This window comes from Akebia trifoliata, chromosome 12 (assembly GCF_017979445.1).
Source record: "Akebia trifoliata isolate Shusen 1 chromosome 12, ASM1797944v1, whole genome shotgun sequence".
In the NCBI taxonomy this organism is placed as follows: domain Eukaryota; kingdom Viridiplantae; phylum Streptophyta; class Magnoliopsida; order Ranunculales; family Lardizabalaceae; genus Akebia; species Akebia trifoliata.
The window spans coordinates 24061956-24077466 of NC_141386.1; the positions used below are offsets into that span (position 1 = coordinate 24061956).

Sequence of the window (15511 nt, forward strand, 5' to 3'; positions counted from 1 at the left end):
GTGGATGCACAAATAGATTTTTATGATCTAAAGATGTAAATCTTTTTTTTACAAAATCATTTTGATCATATTAGGCAAATTTCTCATTTGCTAAGCCTTCTTTTCGAATAAAATTATATAATTTCACGCAAACAATCATAATATTCCGTTGTGTATCAAATGAATACGAATGTATGTCACGCAAAATTTTTCATTGCGTTTTCAAAACACCGTTCAATCACATTACGTAGAAAATAATGTAAATGATTGAACATTTCTTTCTTCTTTTTCTCCCATTCATCTCTTTGAAAATTTTGTAAATGATAACAAACACCTCTATATGATGTCAAATAGTAGTCCATCAATGGGTATCTAGAGTCAACCAGATGATATTTATCTAACAATCAAAATGAATAATTACAATCATTACAAAATATTTAAGTAAATAAAGTACTATCTCGATTAATACCTTAAATATTGATCTTCTGGTGGGTATGGAAAACTTGAATTGGAGTCAATGATGATTTTCAACAATATATTTGAGTCATTTGCTTGTCCTTCTCAACCAATCATGACATATATAAAAAATATGTCGAAAGAACATACAGGCAACACATTCTATGTTATACCCTTTCGACCTAAAAAATGAAGTTGATCTGTTGTTGGAACACATGCTCATATATGTGTACCATCTATCACTCTCACACATTTCTTCATATTGAAATAATAACACATAAGAAAATACATGAATTAGAAAAATATATATTGGTGTTAATAAAACAATGTGATAAGATACTTTAAAGAAATGCTAGTATTTTCGACTAGTTTGAATTTTGGGAAGGATCTTATTCGAGTATTAGGACACGATAAGAGACATACATAAATGTAGAACCACCTCCAAACTCTATGAAAATGCCTATTTATAGTTTCTTCTGAATGTTAAAATCGGTTGGCAATCAATTTCATACTTGTATCTTGTCTTAATATCATTAGGAACATTGCCAACGAGACTTCTAAAGAAATGTGTTTCTCTATTCTAAATTGTTCATGACATATAGAATTATTCCTGATAAAATATATTTTATATAATCTTTCCCAGTAAAATCACAATTTATTTTGGGTTGTTTATTTAAAACATGTTCGCGTTGAAGTAAAATTTAAGTTACTACCATACCAATTGATAATATTTCAAGACTATCATCTAATGATGAATTTGTCAAGTCCTCATCCGACGATGAATCTATCAATTCTTCTTCCGATGATGAAGATATAAAAAATGTATCTGACGATGAATCTATCAAGTCTGTTTATTTTCAAATATGTTATAAAATATCAAAATTCAAACTTATAAACAACCAAAATATCATGATCTAACGATAATAAGTCAATCATACTGATTTAAACATAACATAAATATCCCCATTACAAGAATAAAACATAAGCATCCGACATAGATAAAGACAAATACATCCAACAAAGATAAACCACCAACTACGCCACCTAACACTTGTTGGAGTTGGTTCTGTCGAAGTAAGTAATAGGATTTCGACTTAGGCATGGGCATATCAGTGATAGGGACCCATAATAATCTACTAATGATATGGGGAGTAACCACTGTGTGGAGAGGCGGTCGAAGATGGAAGATGGTGACAACGAGAGACAGAGAATTGAATGTTGACTCTGTCATATTAGCATATAAGTTGAGCACACACATTAGATAAATATTACCACCAAAATGGATCATTTCTTCCTAACCCATAGGATGGAGCATATCAATCATGTTGAATTTGTGAGTGGTTGCTGTAGACACCCCAATTTGCACGAACCCATAGGAAAATCCAAATTTTCTCGAATTAATTTCGATTTAGAACTCAAGTTCTTCGACGGACCCACATTGCTATTTTGCATCATTTTCATGCATACATGCATCATCTCATATCATCGCATGCCCATACCTTGTCCCTAAACCTATGTCTATCACCCATACCCTCACCATGGTCTACTACCTAGCCCAACTTAAGCCCAAAACCCAATGCCATTCTAAACCCAATTACCCAAATCCATTACCTAGCCCAACCTATACCCATTGCCACTCTAAACCCATAACTTAAATCTACTTTCTAGCCTAACTTAAGCCCAAAACAAAATCCATTCTCTAAGCCCAAAACCAAACCCACTCCAAGTCCATTCTCTCACCCCTTCACAAGATGACACATGTTGATATCTCATAAGCCTCCAACACCCAATGCATCATCTAATTGGAGGGTCAACTTTTCCTTTGTGAAAATTCAAGAATGCCCTTCTCAAAAAGTTTAGTCAAATCAAAAAGGTTATTTGGTCTTTGGTAATAATCCCTAAAGGTGAGAGAACTTCCCATTATACCCTCAAAAGGTGGGAATCTTCAAGTACATACATGGAGTTCTCCCATTGGTCCATTTCAAAATTATACTTCCACCCTTGCTTTATTTGTTATTTACAAATGAACCAAAGTCTACTTTTCACCTACCACTTCACCTTTACACATGTCATCCTCCTATTCACCCTCCCAAATGTGTTTTTGTTTTCCCATTGGTCAATTTCAAAACTACACTTCCACCCTTGTTTTATGAGTTATTTACAAATAAATCAAGATTTACTTTTTACCTACTACTCCACCTTTACACATGTCACTCCCCCATTCACCCTCCCAAAAGTACTTTTGTCCTCTCACCTCTATTTACCAAAAAACCAAGGATCAAAGCATGCTTTTAGGGTTTCTTCACAAATGTCATCTTTACCCTCATACAAATGAAAAATCCAAAAAGAAATAACCTAAATCTCATGTCCATGTTCTTTATTTTTAGGGTTGGACCACTTTATCCCCAAAAGTTCTCCAAAAACTCTATAAATACCTTCATTTCCTATGAGCAAGGCATGCTCTCAAGCCCCCATCTCTCAACCTAAAACTCTACCCAATTCTCTATTCATCTCTCATCTCTCAACCTTCAACTCTCTCAACTCACCCTCAACTACATCCTTTAACTCTCAAGTTCACTTTTCAAGCTCAAGTTCATTCAAGACCTCCAAGGGGACAAGGTGGGATAGTAGTTATTTAGTTATTTTCTTTCATCTTGCATCTTCTTATTCTAATCCTCTCTTTTCTTTTTTAGAAACCCTTAGGATGTAATGGAGAACTCTCCTTCATCCCGAGTAGATTGAACCTCAACCTTGGGCATGGAATGCTTGAGGCGGTTTGGTCGAAAGGATGGAGGTTGAAGCCCTTTTAAACCCATTCTCATATCATGCACCATAATGTACACTATGCACACACATCACACATGTTGGCTATGATGAAGAAATGTGTAACTCTCTTGATGGGGTTAAAACACTAAGCTTCTAGCTAAACATGCATGCATTAAGGTTATAGATCTAAGAGAACTCCTTTCATGGAACTTCTCTAAAATCATAAACCAACATTTCAACTCATGCAAAAGTGTGTTGACTCCATAGAATGTCTTTTTCCATAAGATATCTCTTATGTCAACACTAACATCAAAACCTCTTCCAATGAGGTACATACACACTATATGCACCCACCCACTTCATGCATCTCATGCATTCTACTTGTTATTTTAATCATTTTCAAAAATGGTCAAATCTAAAGGTAACCACCTTAGGTGGAGAGAATGGGGTGCTTAACACCTTCCCCATTCTCTAACCGAATCCCCTTACTTAGATCTTAGGTAGACCATACCTTTTCCATGATTGAGAGTCACTACAATGCCATAAAAAATGGTTTTCAAAAGAATCGATTCGGGTGCCATTCACACCCATTTACAAAAAAGAATAGTGGCGACTCCAAACAACGTAGCATTGAGGTTCAAAGGTGAACATTTCTCATGTCTACAGTTGCTTCTTCAACGTTGATTTCACACACAATCGAGCGTTTCTTGAGAAATGAACACCGAGTGATATAATTATCACAACCCTCATGTTGGTCTCCACCAGAATCAGAACCCTCGTCAAGCATTTGAGAGGGTAGAAGCGAAGGAGAAGATGGAGGAATGAGGCGAGAGGAGAAAGCCACATCCTCGGACTTCTTAGCGTGAACGGAGCGGAGAGATGGCGGATTTGGCGGGGGTTGCCCTCTTTTAGCCATGAAACCCACCAACAAAGAAAAAATGCCAAAATGAACAAAGAAATTGATAAAAGCTTAAAAAGAAACTAATGAGGGGTCTATGAACCTAAATCTACCAATACCCACAAGTTCCGGAAAAATTGCTCGAAAAGCCTGAAAACGACGTGAAAAGGATTTTTAATAAATTTTCACGCGAGGGAAGTCAGAACCTCAAATATAACTAATACGCACAAGAAATGAGTCCAAGGACTTGAATTTGCCCATGTTAGGTGAAAAACCAAAAATTGAGGATATTCGGGAGTGTTATCTAGCATTGGGCCAATATCTTGAATCGGGGGTTCATAGTGAGCACACCCCAATGAATTTTTGAAAATGTTTAAATCGCATCGAATCCAAGGATTTTGTGAGAATATCGATAAATTGACTCTCGGTTGGAACATATTCTAGATAAATGACGTGATCTTCAACAAGTTCACGTATGAAATGATGTCGAATATGGATTAAATAATTTCTCAAAATTTTAATTTGAAGGACTACATGTAGGCTGGCGTGCATTTATGAATTGATGGTATAAATCAAAATTATGGAGTTTGACGTGATGGAATAGGTTGAATTGGAGGTTTGTTTTTTTTTTTTGGTGAGGGGGAGAAAGAAATATGCTTATTTTATATCACTTTTTTTCTTCCACTTTTCACCTATTTGGTTGGACTCTTCTAATGGTTTTTTGAGTCTGTTCAAGGGCCATGCCTAAACTCTATTTGGAACTACCTTTTCTTATTTAATTATCTTTTCTCTTTTTTCAAAACGATTTTCCCATTCTTTTCCGTGATTTTCAAAATATACCCTAGTTTGAGTGGCACGTCTCAATTTTGGCTTATGGAAGGATGACAAAAGCTCGACGGGGTTTACTAAGGAAAAAACATATGTTGGAGTAGTAAAAATGTCTTTCATCATTTTGTGATTTGATTTTTGAGGAATATATCATCTTGATGGCATCTTTATTTATTGGCTAGGAAATATTATTTTCACGTATCCAAACTTTTTGACGATGGCTGATTCTTTGTAGTTGGGCTAGAATCTTAACTAACTCGAGATTTTTCTTCTTAGGGTATGTTTAATTGCATAGAAAGTCATTTTCCATGGAATTTGAAATCCATAGAAAACTTGAAGTGAAAAATGGGTGGGGTGGATGAGGAGAAAGAAGAAGAAGAATAAGGAGGATGAGGGTGGTTGTAGATGGCATTGCCGACAACTATGGTGATGATGGTGGTGGTGATTATGATTGTGTGGTGATGGTGGGAAAGAAAAGGAGAGGACGTGGTGGTGGTGGTGACAAAAATAAGGGAAAAAGAAGAAGAAGAAGAAAGAGAGAGAGAGAGAGAGAGAGAGAGAGAGAGAGAGAGAGAAGTGGCCAGTAATAGTGACGACGATGGTGATGCTGGCGAAGACGACGGTGAAGTTGAGTCTAGTGGTGGAGAAAAAGAAGAAGATATTTTGGGGATGAAAAATTTAGATGAATCTTACTTTCCCACCCATATGGGTGGAAGAGTGAAATAAATCTATGATTTGGTGGACTTTTTTATTAGGGTGGGAAATGAATTTCTATGGACATATGCAATCAAATACATGAAAAATGCATTTTCCACCCTATTTTCCATGTGCAATCAACCATACCCTTATTGTTGACAGGTTATACTTATACCAGTGGGGAGCATACAAAAGAGACCAAAAGTGGGAGGGGATCGATACCCTTTTAATTTGGTCAATAAATTGAATCAAGTAAAATCTTTCAATATCTGTCTAGTCACAATGTTCATGTGTTAAAGAATTTTTTTTTTTTAAATAAAAATTATAGGCATTTTTTTTAATTATTTAATTTTTTTGTGAACGTTTTAAATTAGAGTCGTGCTACTTGCACCAATCATATTAGCCCTTGGCACCCATTTACTCATTTCACCCACCTAATTTTTCATAATACTCTTTACGCCCACTTATTAAATTTCTTAAGATGACGATGAGAGCGTATATGGTGGGCGTCAATATCACGACTCTTTAAAATTGATGTCCTTTCTTGAGTGGAAGGCTCAATGCATGTTACTAAGAAAGGATGCATCATTCTCTCATAATTAAAAGGTGGGATTTTGATGAACCTTTCGCAATCTCATAGGTGGTGGGGATTTTGATGGATACCCAATCGATGAAAGGCCAAACATTTAAAGCTTGTCAATTTCACCCATGGTGATATTTGTACTAGAATTAAAGAAAGTCAGCTATGATCTAACACTAGTTGTGATTATGATCATATCGGTGCACCTAGACGCTTAATAATAGGTCAATTAGTTCCTAAGATGTGCTATCAAGATCTGCCCAACTCATCGATCGCTCTAGCAAAATCGAGAGAAGGAGATGCAAAAATATAACAAATATTAAAGTGAAAATCCTAATCATCCCTGTTGCATGTTTATGTCCAACCAAAGAGAGAATAAAACCACATTATCGAGTTTTAAAAGTGTTAAAAATAAATTCTTTTTTTTATTTTTTATGTTACATCTAAGTGTTCAAATGAGAGATTTCCACTTTTTCATGATGAACACAAATACTTTTGGTGAATCTAAACCATTGCATCTTTATAGAAAGATAAGAAATCTGAATTTTGAAGTTTCCTTTACATAATTATATAACCAAGGTTAACAACGGTTAAACAAATCTATCATGATCAAAGACGGTTAAACACATCTATCATGATTGACCATACTTGATCATGTTATTTAATTGAATCGTGTTGGAGTGACTTTAAACTTTACATTTTGCTGGTGTGGAGGTGTGCACAAAACCACAAATGTTTTTCACTCGTACACGTCAGTAAAGTGTGAATCGATGTCCCTTTCAAAAAAAGGGAGAAGTCTTGAGTTCAAATCCTCTCGTTGGCCATCCACAAGGACTTTTCTTTACTTATATGGTATGTGTGGTTTGTAAGGTATTGCATGTACTTGAGGGATTTGGGTGAGATGTGATTCTTGTGGAGGGTAATTCTCGGAGCTCCTAATACGTGGCAATCCTGAGATTTAGCTACCAACCCACCGAGTTTCTGTGAGGGGAAGTACCGAGCTTCATAAATACAGGTCGGGTGCACTTGGAGCAGATGTGACAGGCATGACAATGCTACCGCTGACAAGATAGATGTGACAACACTTAACCTGGCAGATCGGTTGGAACTACCCCAGCCCTGACAGGGCAGGTGTAACAGCTCCTGCAGCTGTCAGGTCAAAGAGCAGGTGCAACAACTTTGAAAGAAATCATTGAAAATATTTTGAAAATCCGCCAATCAGGAACTCTATAAATACCAGGATGCAACTCAAATTAAAGGTTAGAAAAAATCTACTCTGAGAACTCTTTACTAGTTTGGCACTATTCTAACTTAATCGTTAGAGTGGTCCTGTTGCAGACCACCCACCGAGATGAGAGTTTTCAAGGGAAATCTCGAGGTAGAGTGAAAAACTGCATCTACAATTTTCAAAGAGGTCAATTGCCTCACCCCTACTAGTTAGGCCTATAGGTCTGAAATTCTCATCATAAAAAAATAAATGTGAATCGATGTGAATTTTAAAGCCATTATAGTGTTATTCTATTTAATCTCCAAATTCCTAATAAGATAATCAAATTTTTGTGTTAAAAAGATATATAGTAATAGTTAAGGGCGCAACTTGGTTCGGTTCAAGCCGAGAGCTGATAGTTTTGGGATGGTTCGGCTCGGTTCCAAGTTACAAAAATGGAGTACCAATCAATTTGGTTCGATTCTCAAATCAAGCTTGTATAGAACCGAATCAAACCGAGAATCAACCTCCTATATATATATATATATATATATATATATATATATATATATATATATATATATATATATATATATATATATATATATATATATATATATGTAGGATGGCGTTCCTACGACCCCTATTACGACTCACCATTTTGTCTTATATGGGAAAAAATGTTTGGAATGGGCGGATTTTTTGTGAGGATGATCTCTGTGATGAGGGGATCATCTTGGCCAAAAATCATCCCATTCCAAAACTTCTAACCCCATCAAAATTGATTTACAAAAATTGGACGGTCTAAAATTTTTCAACTTATAAACATGGGGCTAGAAGTTTCATAATGAGCTGATTTTTGGCAAGGATGATCTCCTCACCATAGAGATCATCCTCACAAAAACTCAACCCATTCCAAATATTTTTGCCCATATAAGACAAAATGGTGTGCCGCAATGGGGGTCGTAATGGGGGTCTACGGAACCCAACCCATATATATATATATAGGGGGAAGGGATCAACAGCCAAAATCCTAGCCAACATTCTAGACAAAGTTTTGTCTTATATGGTTAAAAAGTTTTGAAATGGACTGATTTTTTGTGAAGGTGATATCTATAGTTAGTAGATCATCCTCACAAAAAATCAACCGATTCTAAAACATCTAACCCTATGAAAAGTAGTTACAAACTAACGGTAAAAATTGATGGTTCAGGATTCTTCATCTTATAGACTAAGGTTAGAAATTTCAGAACTTGCTGATTTTTTGTAAGGATGATTTTATCATTATATAAATCATCCTCACAAAAAAATCAGCCATTCCAAAAAATTTAGCCCATATAAGACAAAATGGTTTGTCTAGATTGTTGTTTAGGATTTTGTCAAAAGAACACCGCGCTACCCATATATATAGATATATATATATATATATATATATATATATATATAGGGTCCTGTTCAGCACCAAACATTTTAGCCAACCATTTTTGTCCTACATGGGTTTGAAGATTTGGAATGAGCTGATTTTTGGTGATGATGATCTCTACGAATCAGCCAATTCCAAAACTTCTAGCCCCAGTTTACAAGTTGAAAAATCGTGGACCGTACATTTTGGCAAAACATTTTTCAAAACATGGGTTAGAGGTTTTGGAATGGGCTGATTTTTGGTGAGGATAATCTCTACGGTGAGGAGATCATCATCATCAAAAATCAGCCCATTCCAAAACTTCTAACCCCATCAAAAATGGTTTACAAAAAATAGACGGTCCACGATTTTTCAACTTGTAAATTGGGGCTGGAAGTTTTGGAATGAGCTGATTTTTGGTGAGGATGATCTCCTCACCGTAGAGATCATCCTCACCAAAAATCAACCCATTCCAAAACCTCTAACCCATGTTTTGAAAAATGTTTTGCCAAAATGTTTGTCAAAATGTTTGTTGGTGAGCGGGACCCATATATATATATAATTATTATTATGAATTATTTTAGGAGTTAGGACACATATTAGTGATCTTTTATGGATAAACTACTGACCTTTTATAGATAGATTAGTGAGTTATTGTATAAAATTTTATGTTTGTTTTTTACATTAAAAAATATTACTTATAATTTATAGAATATTGACAACCTGTAGAATCAAACCAAACCAAGCCAACCCAACTTCAGTTTAATTTGGGTTGATTTGGTTCAATTCTGGTTCTTATACAGTGGAATCGACTTATGCTGGTTCGGTTCCAATTTGACCTCAAACCAAACCAAGTTGCACCCCTTGTAATAGTTACTTCTAAATTTAATTTAAATTACAAGAAGAAAGAAAAAAGAAAAAATAATAGATGATGAAGAAGAAATATTCCTTTTCAAAATTCAAAAGTACAAGCCAACATATATGACTTAACGTCAATAATTTGAGACCTTTGTTTAAGGTTATCCATCAAATATACGGTTGATGCCAATTTTTGAAAAAAAATTCGGAGTCCATTTGATGAGAATCCCTAGGAGTAATATCACATTTCAAGTGTTCGTTTGATGGAGACCCTCGAACGCTATTATTTTCCGATTCATAACTCGTTTCTTACTGTATCTATATTTCCTCATTAATCGCCGAGTATGTTATTGACTCGTCCAACAGCTCAGACTCAAACATCTGCGACAAGAACGAGTTGACATCACCGAAGATAACATCATCTCCTTCAGCATAGCTGCCGGAATACTGACACTCGAAGTAGGTCTGTATATCCTCAGGGAAGCTGCACCGAGGTGGGTCAGATTCCGGTGGCGTTGACGAACAATCGGATGCTGACGTCACCTCAACCATTTCTTTGAACTTCGAAGATTGAAACACAAGTCCCACAGCTGTCGAAGAAGGTGTTGTGGTGACTCCAACCGTCTGTGGTTGGACGCTTTCGTAGTTGATGGAGCCTGACCCGAACTTATGATTCGGGTTTGGAGTCGAGTTAGGGTCAAACAGGTTCGGATCATTGGAATTGGGTGGGAGCCATTTGACGTAACGGCTTAGGTGGAAGTTCGTAACAGCGTTAAGTCCACGGTATTCGATTGCTGCCATGTCGTAGGCCGTTGCGGCTTCTTCTTCGGTAGCTGTAGGTAAAATATAAAATTTGTTAGGGTCATTTTTGGAATAGAAATTATCAGATTGGAAACTTCTAATTTTGTGCTTTAAATATTGTGCCGACCCGCTGAGGGTTGAAATTTGAAAATTTAGCCGTTGGTAGTTCGTAACCCTCTCCCAACTAACAGATTTGGCGGTTCTTAATTTTTTTTTTTTTAAAGGAGACTTAAATATACCCTTACATTTTTCTGAATATTAGAGATATCCACTATTTTTTAAAATTGATGACATGCATCCCTTGACTTTAGTCTTGTAAATAGACTAAAGGGAAAAGACTCAAATGCCCTCATCTTCAACCTCTAGATTTTTATGAATAGAAATCTATTCAAGTAATTAATTTTCAATTCATCGTTTTCTACCTAGAAGTAACACTTTACATAAAATCCTAGATTTCTACCTCAAATTTTATTATTTTCAATTTCTCCAAAAATTTATTTATTTTTCTCAAAATAAGTCATCTTCAAGCTCTTCAACTTCTAAGGTAACTTTAACCTATTCAACCTTATTTTAATCCATCATTTTCTACCTTGTCTTCTTCGTACAAAATCCTAGATTTTCAACCCAAGGTGTCTTCATTGTATACTTTTTCAAAATTCTCTCCTACCTTGAGATTTGAAGGTTGAAGACTTAAAATAAATAAAATCGTGCAATAGTTGAAGAAGGTTAAAATTTTTATATAATAAGATTAAAGGTGATCGATTTTTAGAAGAAAAAACCGGGCTTTTGACTAGAGATTGAGAATGAGGGTGTTAAAGTCTTTTCCTCTTAGTCTATGTAGAAGACTAAGGTCAAGTGATGCATGTCATCATTTTCAAAACATGGAGGGGCATCTCTAATATTTAGCAAAACATAGGATGGCATGTCTAAGTAGGTCCAGCTAACTTAGACAAATTTTCGGTCCAATCATCAGTCCAGTTTTCCAAACCTTCGTAAAAGAAAAACATGTTTTCTAGAAGAAAAGGAGTAATGCTAATATGTCATAACCTAAGAAGATGGTTTGGTCACATGCAATGGAAGTTGAATACAAATCCCATTATACGATGGATCATATTTGATTAGGAGGAAAGAGATTAATTGGAGTTGAGTTCAAGAGTAAGGATGTCGCTCCTAGATTGAAAAAGGGAATATCAAGGAAGAGATTGAACATCTTGGTCCCATCCGAACCCTCCAATGGTAACGGAATCAAGAGTGGATTGAAGATTTTTGTTTGTGATCTATTAGGGGGTTTTCCTTGCTTGCTTTGTACAAAATAAATAAAAATAAGGCACGTATAACATATTTTCGAAATAAAAAAGTGATATTAGACCCAAAAATACATGGGTCCAGGTATTGAGAGTGTAAATTAATGAACATACTTAGAATAATGGAAGGGATGACTTTAGATAGAATTGAACGGAGGACTAGGATTCATTCAGACAACCATAAGTTTCTTGGGATGAGGCTTCAATGATGATGATGATGATGAACAAATCATTCTATCTATTATTTCAATTGTTGATTTTTCTAGCTGTCAGTTTACTAATAAAGCATGTCTCTCATATCGATGTGTCAACATTTGATAGAAATGGACAGTTGCATAACCACATTTCTTTTTGGGTGTGTTTCACATTCCAATCATTTCCCACCTACAAAAAAGTTGAAATTTATTGAGAAGGGAAAATTTACCATATGTTCCAAGATAGAGGTATTTGTTGCCGAATACTTTGCCAATTCGAGCTTCCCATCTCCCATTATGATGATGTCTGCGCATAAGAGCACATCATGTTGCCATGATCACATTAGTAAATCAATGTAAAGTAGTTATTAGTATTTTGAATTCTCATGTCTTAATGTTCTTTTTTATTTTTAAAGTGATTTAGTGGTTGGTAATTAGGAGGTGAAGGTGGGTTTTGTACCTCAAGTCATGGTGTAAACACTCACTAACTTTAACCAACTTATTTAGCAAGTTGTATGGCACCTTCGAAGGATAACCAAAATTCTTTTAAACGTGGTGGGAAATTTATTTAATAATTTATTGATGTAATATATACCTTGCAACGCCTCGGTATTTTGAGACTCCTCTAGAAAATCCACTACTTTTCCTGCAAGTTAGACCAATAAATATATTTAGCTTTTTGGGAGGAAATTTTTTTGTCTTTCTATTGGATAAGCCTTTTTAGTTTACATATATGAGGAATGCTAACGTCCAATTCTTTATGGGGACGTTAGCATTGTTCAACACTTTTTTTTCACTAATACCCCTCATCGTTTTGTCTTTTAGAGAAAAAGACAAGGACATGTTAGTTTTTTACACAATAAATACATTTGTGATACCATTAATAAATGTAATTATTAGGTTGGCATTGATTGTTAAAATGAATAGGGATTTTATTGGAAAAATAAAATGTTGGAGAATGTATATATATATATGGGAATGGTAACGTCCAAGTCCTCATGAAAATATTAGCATTGTCCATCAAATTCACTTTTCAATAATACCCCTCCTCATTTTGTCGTTTAATAAAAAAGACAATGGTATGTTAATTTTTTAAATAATAAATGTTTATCGACATAATAAATATTAAAGGCATTTTAGTCTTTTTCACTAAAAAACAAAATGAAGAAAGATATTATTTGAAAAAAAAAAATGTGATTGACAATACTATCGTTCTCATGAGGTGTTAGACTTTAGCATTCCCCTATGTATATATATATATATATATATATATATATATATATATATATATATATATTATTATTATTTTTACCTAGTAAGCAAGGGATTAATGGCTAATGGAGGTGAAAATGGGTTCAACGGGATTTGAATGTAGGTCATGGGTTCAACTCTCCTCAAGCCTTTACCACATAGCTAAGTGGTTAATAGGGGGTCAATTCATATAAATCTCTTAAAGTTTTGGGAAATATTTGAGATAATTTCAAAGGTTATACAAATGAAATTTTTGGACATCTTACCAAAAAACCATTGACACCATCTTCTCAATAAATCTTATCTTGTCCTTAAGATTTGAATGTTGAAAGATAGAGTCATGAGGTTGAGGGAGGGGACAATTAATCAGCTTCTTGATTCATCAATTTAATCCACTTGTCCATTATTGGGATTATTTTTAGCAAAATTTCAACAAATTTGGTGACACTGTCTCAACTACCAACAACCAACTATGCTAGCTGGTGCCATTAAAAATGTATTAATTTTGCTTCGATTGTGTTTTGATTTACCTCAAATAGATAATTTCTTATTTATTTTCCTTAAATTTTCACCTACCTTCTGATTTTCCTGATTACAAAAAAATTGAGATTACCTTCTTAAAGATCCAATATATTCTTCTTTAGACTGACCCTCCATTTCTTTTATCTCCTCCTTGTATGTCCCTAACTTCAGACATAAAATTATGGTAAGTTAGATCTCTCTAAAATGAAAAAAAACAAAAAAACAAAAAAAAACAGAAAAAAGAAGAAACATTATAACTTAAAATAAAATGTAATTCAGGCAATGAGTATAGAGAAGTACAGGAAAATTAAGGATGGTTTCTTGACCCCAGTACTTCAATGCAGCCAAGTCATAAGCATGTGCTGCTGCCTCTTCATTATCATGAGCCCCTAGAGGAACCAAAATCACAGAAGTGTAAAATTCTTTTCTCATTTTTTTTTTTCTGTGTCTTGTAAAGGAAAATTATTTTATGAAAAAGAAAAGAAGTTGTACATGAATGAATTAAGGTAAAAACACCAATCAAGCTTACCAAGATAAACTGTTCTTCAGTTGGATTTGACCACCACAACCACCATGGCAAGCCCATAAAGGATAACAAAAATAAATAAAAAATAACATGAATCAATAAAAACTAACACATTAATACCATTGAAAATTAATTTATAATAGAAAATAAGTAAATAAACAAGAAGAAGATGATCATGAACCTTGTTTTCCTTTCTTCTTTTGTGACTCATTCCAGCAATTCTTATCCCAAAGATGAGCCTCATATCGACCCGTCCATCGATGCCTGAAATACTCCAAATGCCATCTTCTATAAGAAAAAGAGGAACAACCGAACAACAACAAACAAAGAAATTAAATTCTCATGAACCCATTAATGAAATTAATTCAACCTTGTGACTCCTCGAAAGATCGAGCTTCTTTGAGGAGGAGAACCTCTTTGGACACTCTTCCTTGTTCTTTTCATTTTTATTGCAGAACTGTTGTTGTTGTTGTTGTTTGCAGTGTTCTTCAGTTTTTTCTGTGATATCTTCGCCATAACTTTACCAGAGGTGCTCAAGTTAAAGGTGAAAAAGAAGAAGAGAGAGATGAGTGGATCTTCTAAATGAAGGGTTTTAAGGGAAAAGAAAAAGATTGTTATGGAAGGAAGGGTAGTGGTCGTCTCTAAGCGGCTTGTCTTTCACTTGTTCTTGTGCGTTCTCTTTGAAAAATGAAATTAGCTCTTTCTGCCCTGTTCTGTAATTTATGCAAAACTCGACTTGACTCGGATGTCTATCAAGTTGAGTTGACTCGGTGATTTAGTTGATCTCAAATGTTTGGAGGAACATGGATCGTTTAGTAGATATCAAATCTTTGGGATAAGACTTGGATGATGATGTTTCACCCTTCGAAATAATTTAAGAAAAATGCTAATTAAGGGACTTCCTACGACATTGCGTTCAAAATTGCATTGGCGTGGAGGTGTGCACAGAATCACATATGCTTTTCCTTGAGATAAGAGTGAAAAGCATCTATGGTTCCCGTGCATACCATAATGTCAGCTTAGTGTCGAACGCAGTGTCATGCAAAGTAACTCTAGCATTACTCGAAGTTTTTAATGCTGTTGTGCAGTCTCAAATATATTTTTATTTATAAAAATCTTTATAAAAAAATAATCATATTTAATTTTTCAATAGTGTGGAACTGTGGATCTTTTAATTTGTCTGACTTGTACTTTTAGTCTTCCTATCTAATTGTGTGGTTGAGTCTCTAAATGTATTCGGACA

The 15511-nt window shown here is 34.7% G+C and overlaps 1 protein-coding gene across 4 annotated transcripts; it reads right to left on the reverse strand.

The window, feature by feature from the left end:
- Positions 1-9741: 9741 nt before the first annotated feature.
- Positions 9742-14969, reverse strand: LOC147389108 (AP2-like ethylene-responsive transcription factor At1g16060). Of its 4 annotated transcripts, XM_086418898.1 has the most exons (8): positions 14639-14969; positions 14450-14532; positions 14272-14280; positions 14043-14131; positions 13834-13907; positions 12565-12615; positions 12200-12276; positions 9742-10503 (listed from the first exon to the last, which is right to left on the reverse strand). In XM_086418898.1, the coding sequence occupies exons 1-8, from the start codon at positions 14782-14784 to the stop codon at positions 9989-9991; spliced, it is 1044 nt and encodes a 347-aa protein (XP_086275024.1). In that variant the 5' UTR covers positions 14785-14969; the 3' UTR covers positions 9742-9988. The 4 variants fall into 4 exon arrangements, with proteins under 4 accessions (XP_086275024.1, XP_086275025.1, XP_086275026.1 ...); XM_086418899.1 differs by lacking the exon at positions 14272-14280; XM_086418900.1 differs by lacking the exon at positions 12565-12615 and having other exon boundaries at positions 14235-14285.
- Between the last annotated feature and the right edge of the window lie 542 nt (positions 14970-15511).

Bases quoted from the DNA above. Each gene is read 5' to 3' on its own strand.
- LOC147389108 (XM_086418898.1), bottom strand. From the start codon at position 14,784: ATGGCGAAGATATCACAGAAAAAACTGAAGAACACTGCAAACAACAAC. The intron at 12,616-13,833 runs GTAATCTCAATT...TCTAACTTGCAG, and splicing joins TATATTGGATCTTTAAGAAG to GAAAAGTAGTGGATTTTCTA. The intron at 12,277-12,564 runs GTATATATTACA...TCTTATGCGCAG, and splicing joins AAATACCGAGGCGTTGCAAG to ACATCATCATAATGGGAGAT.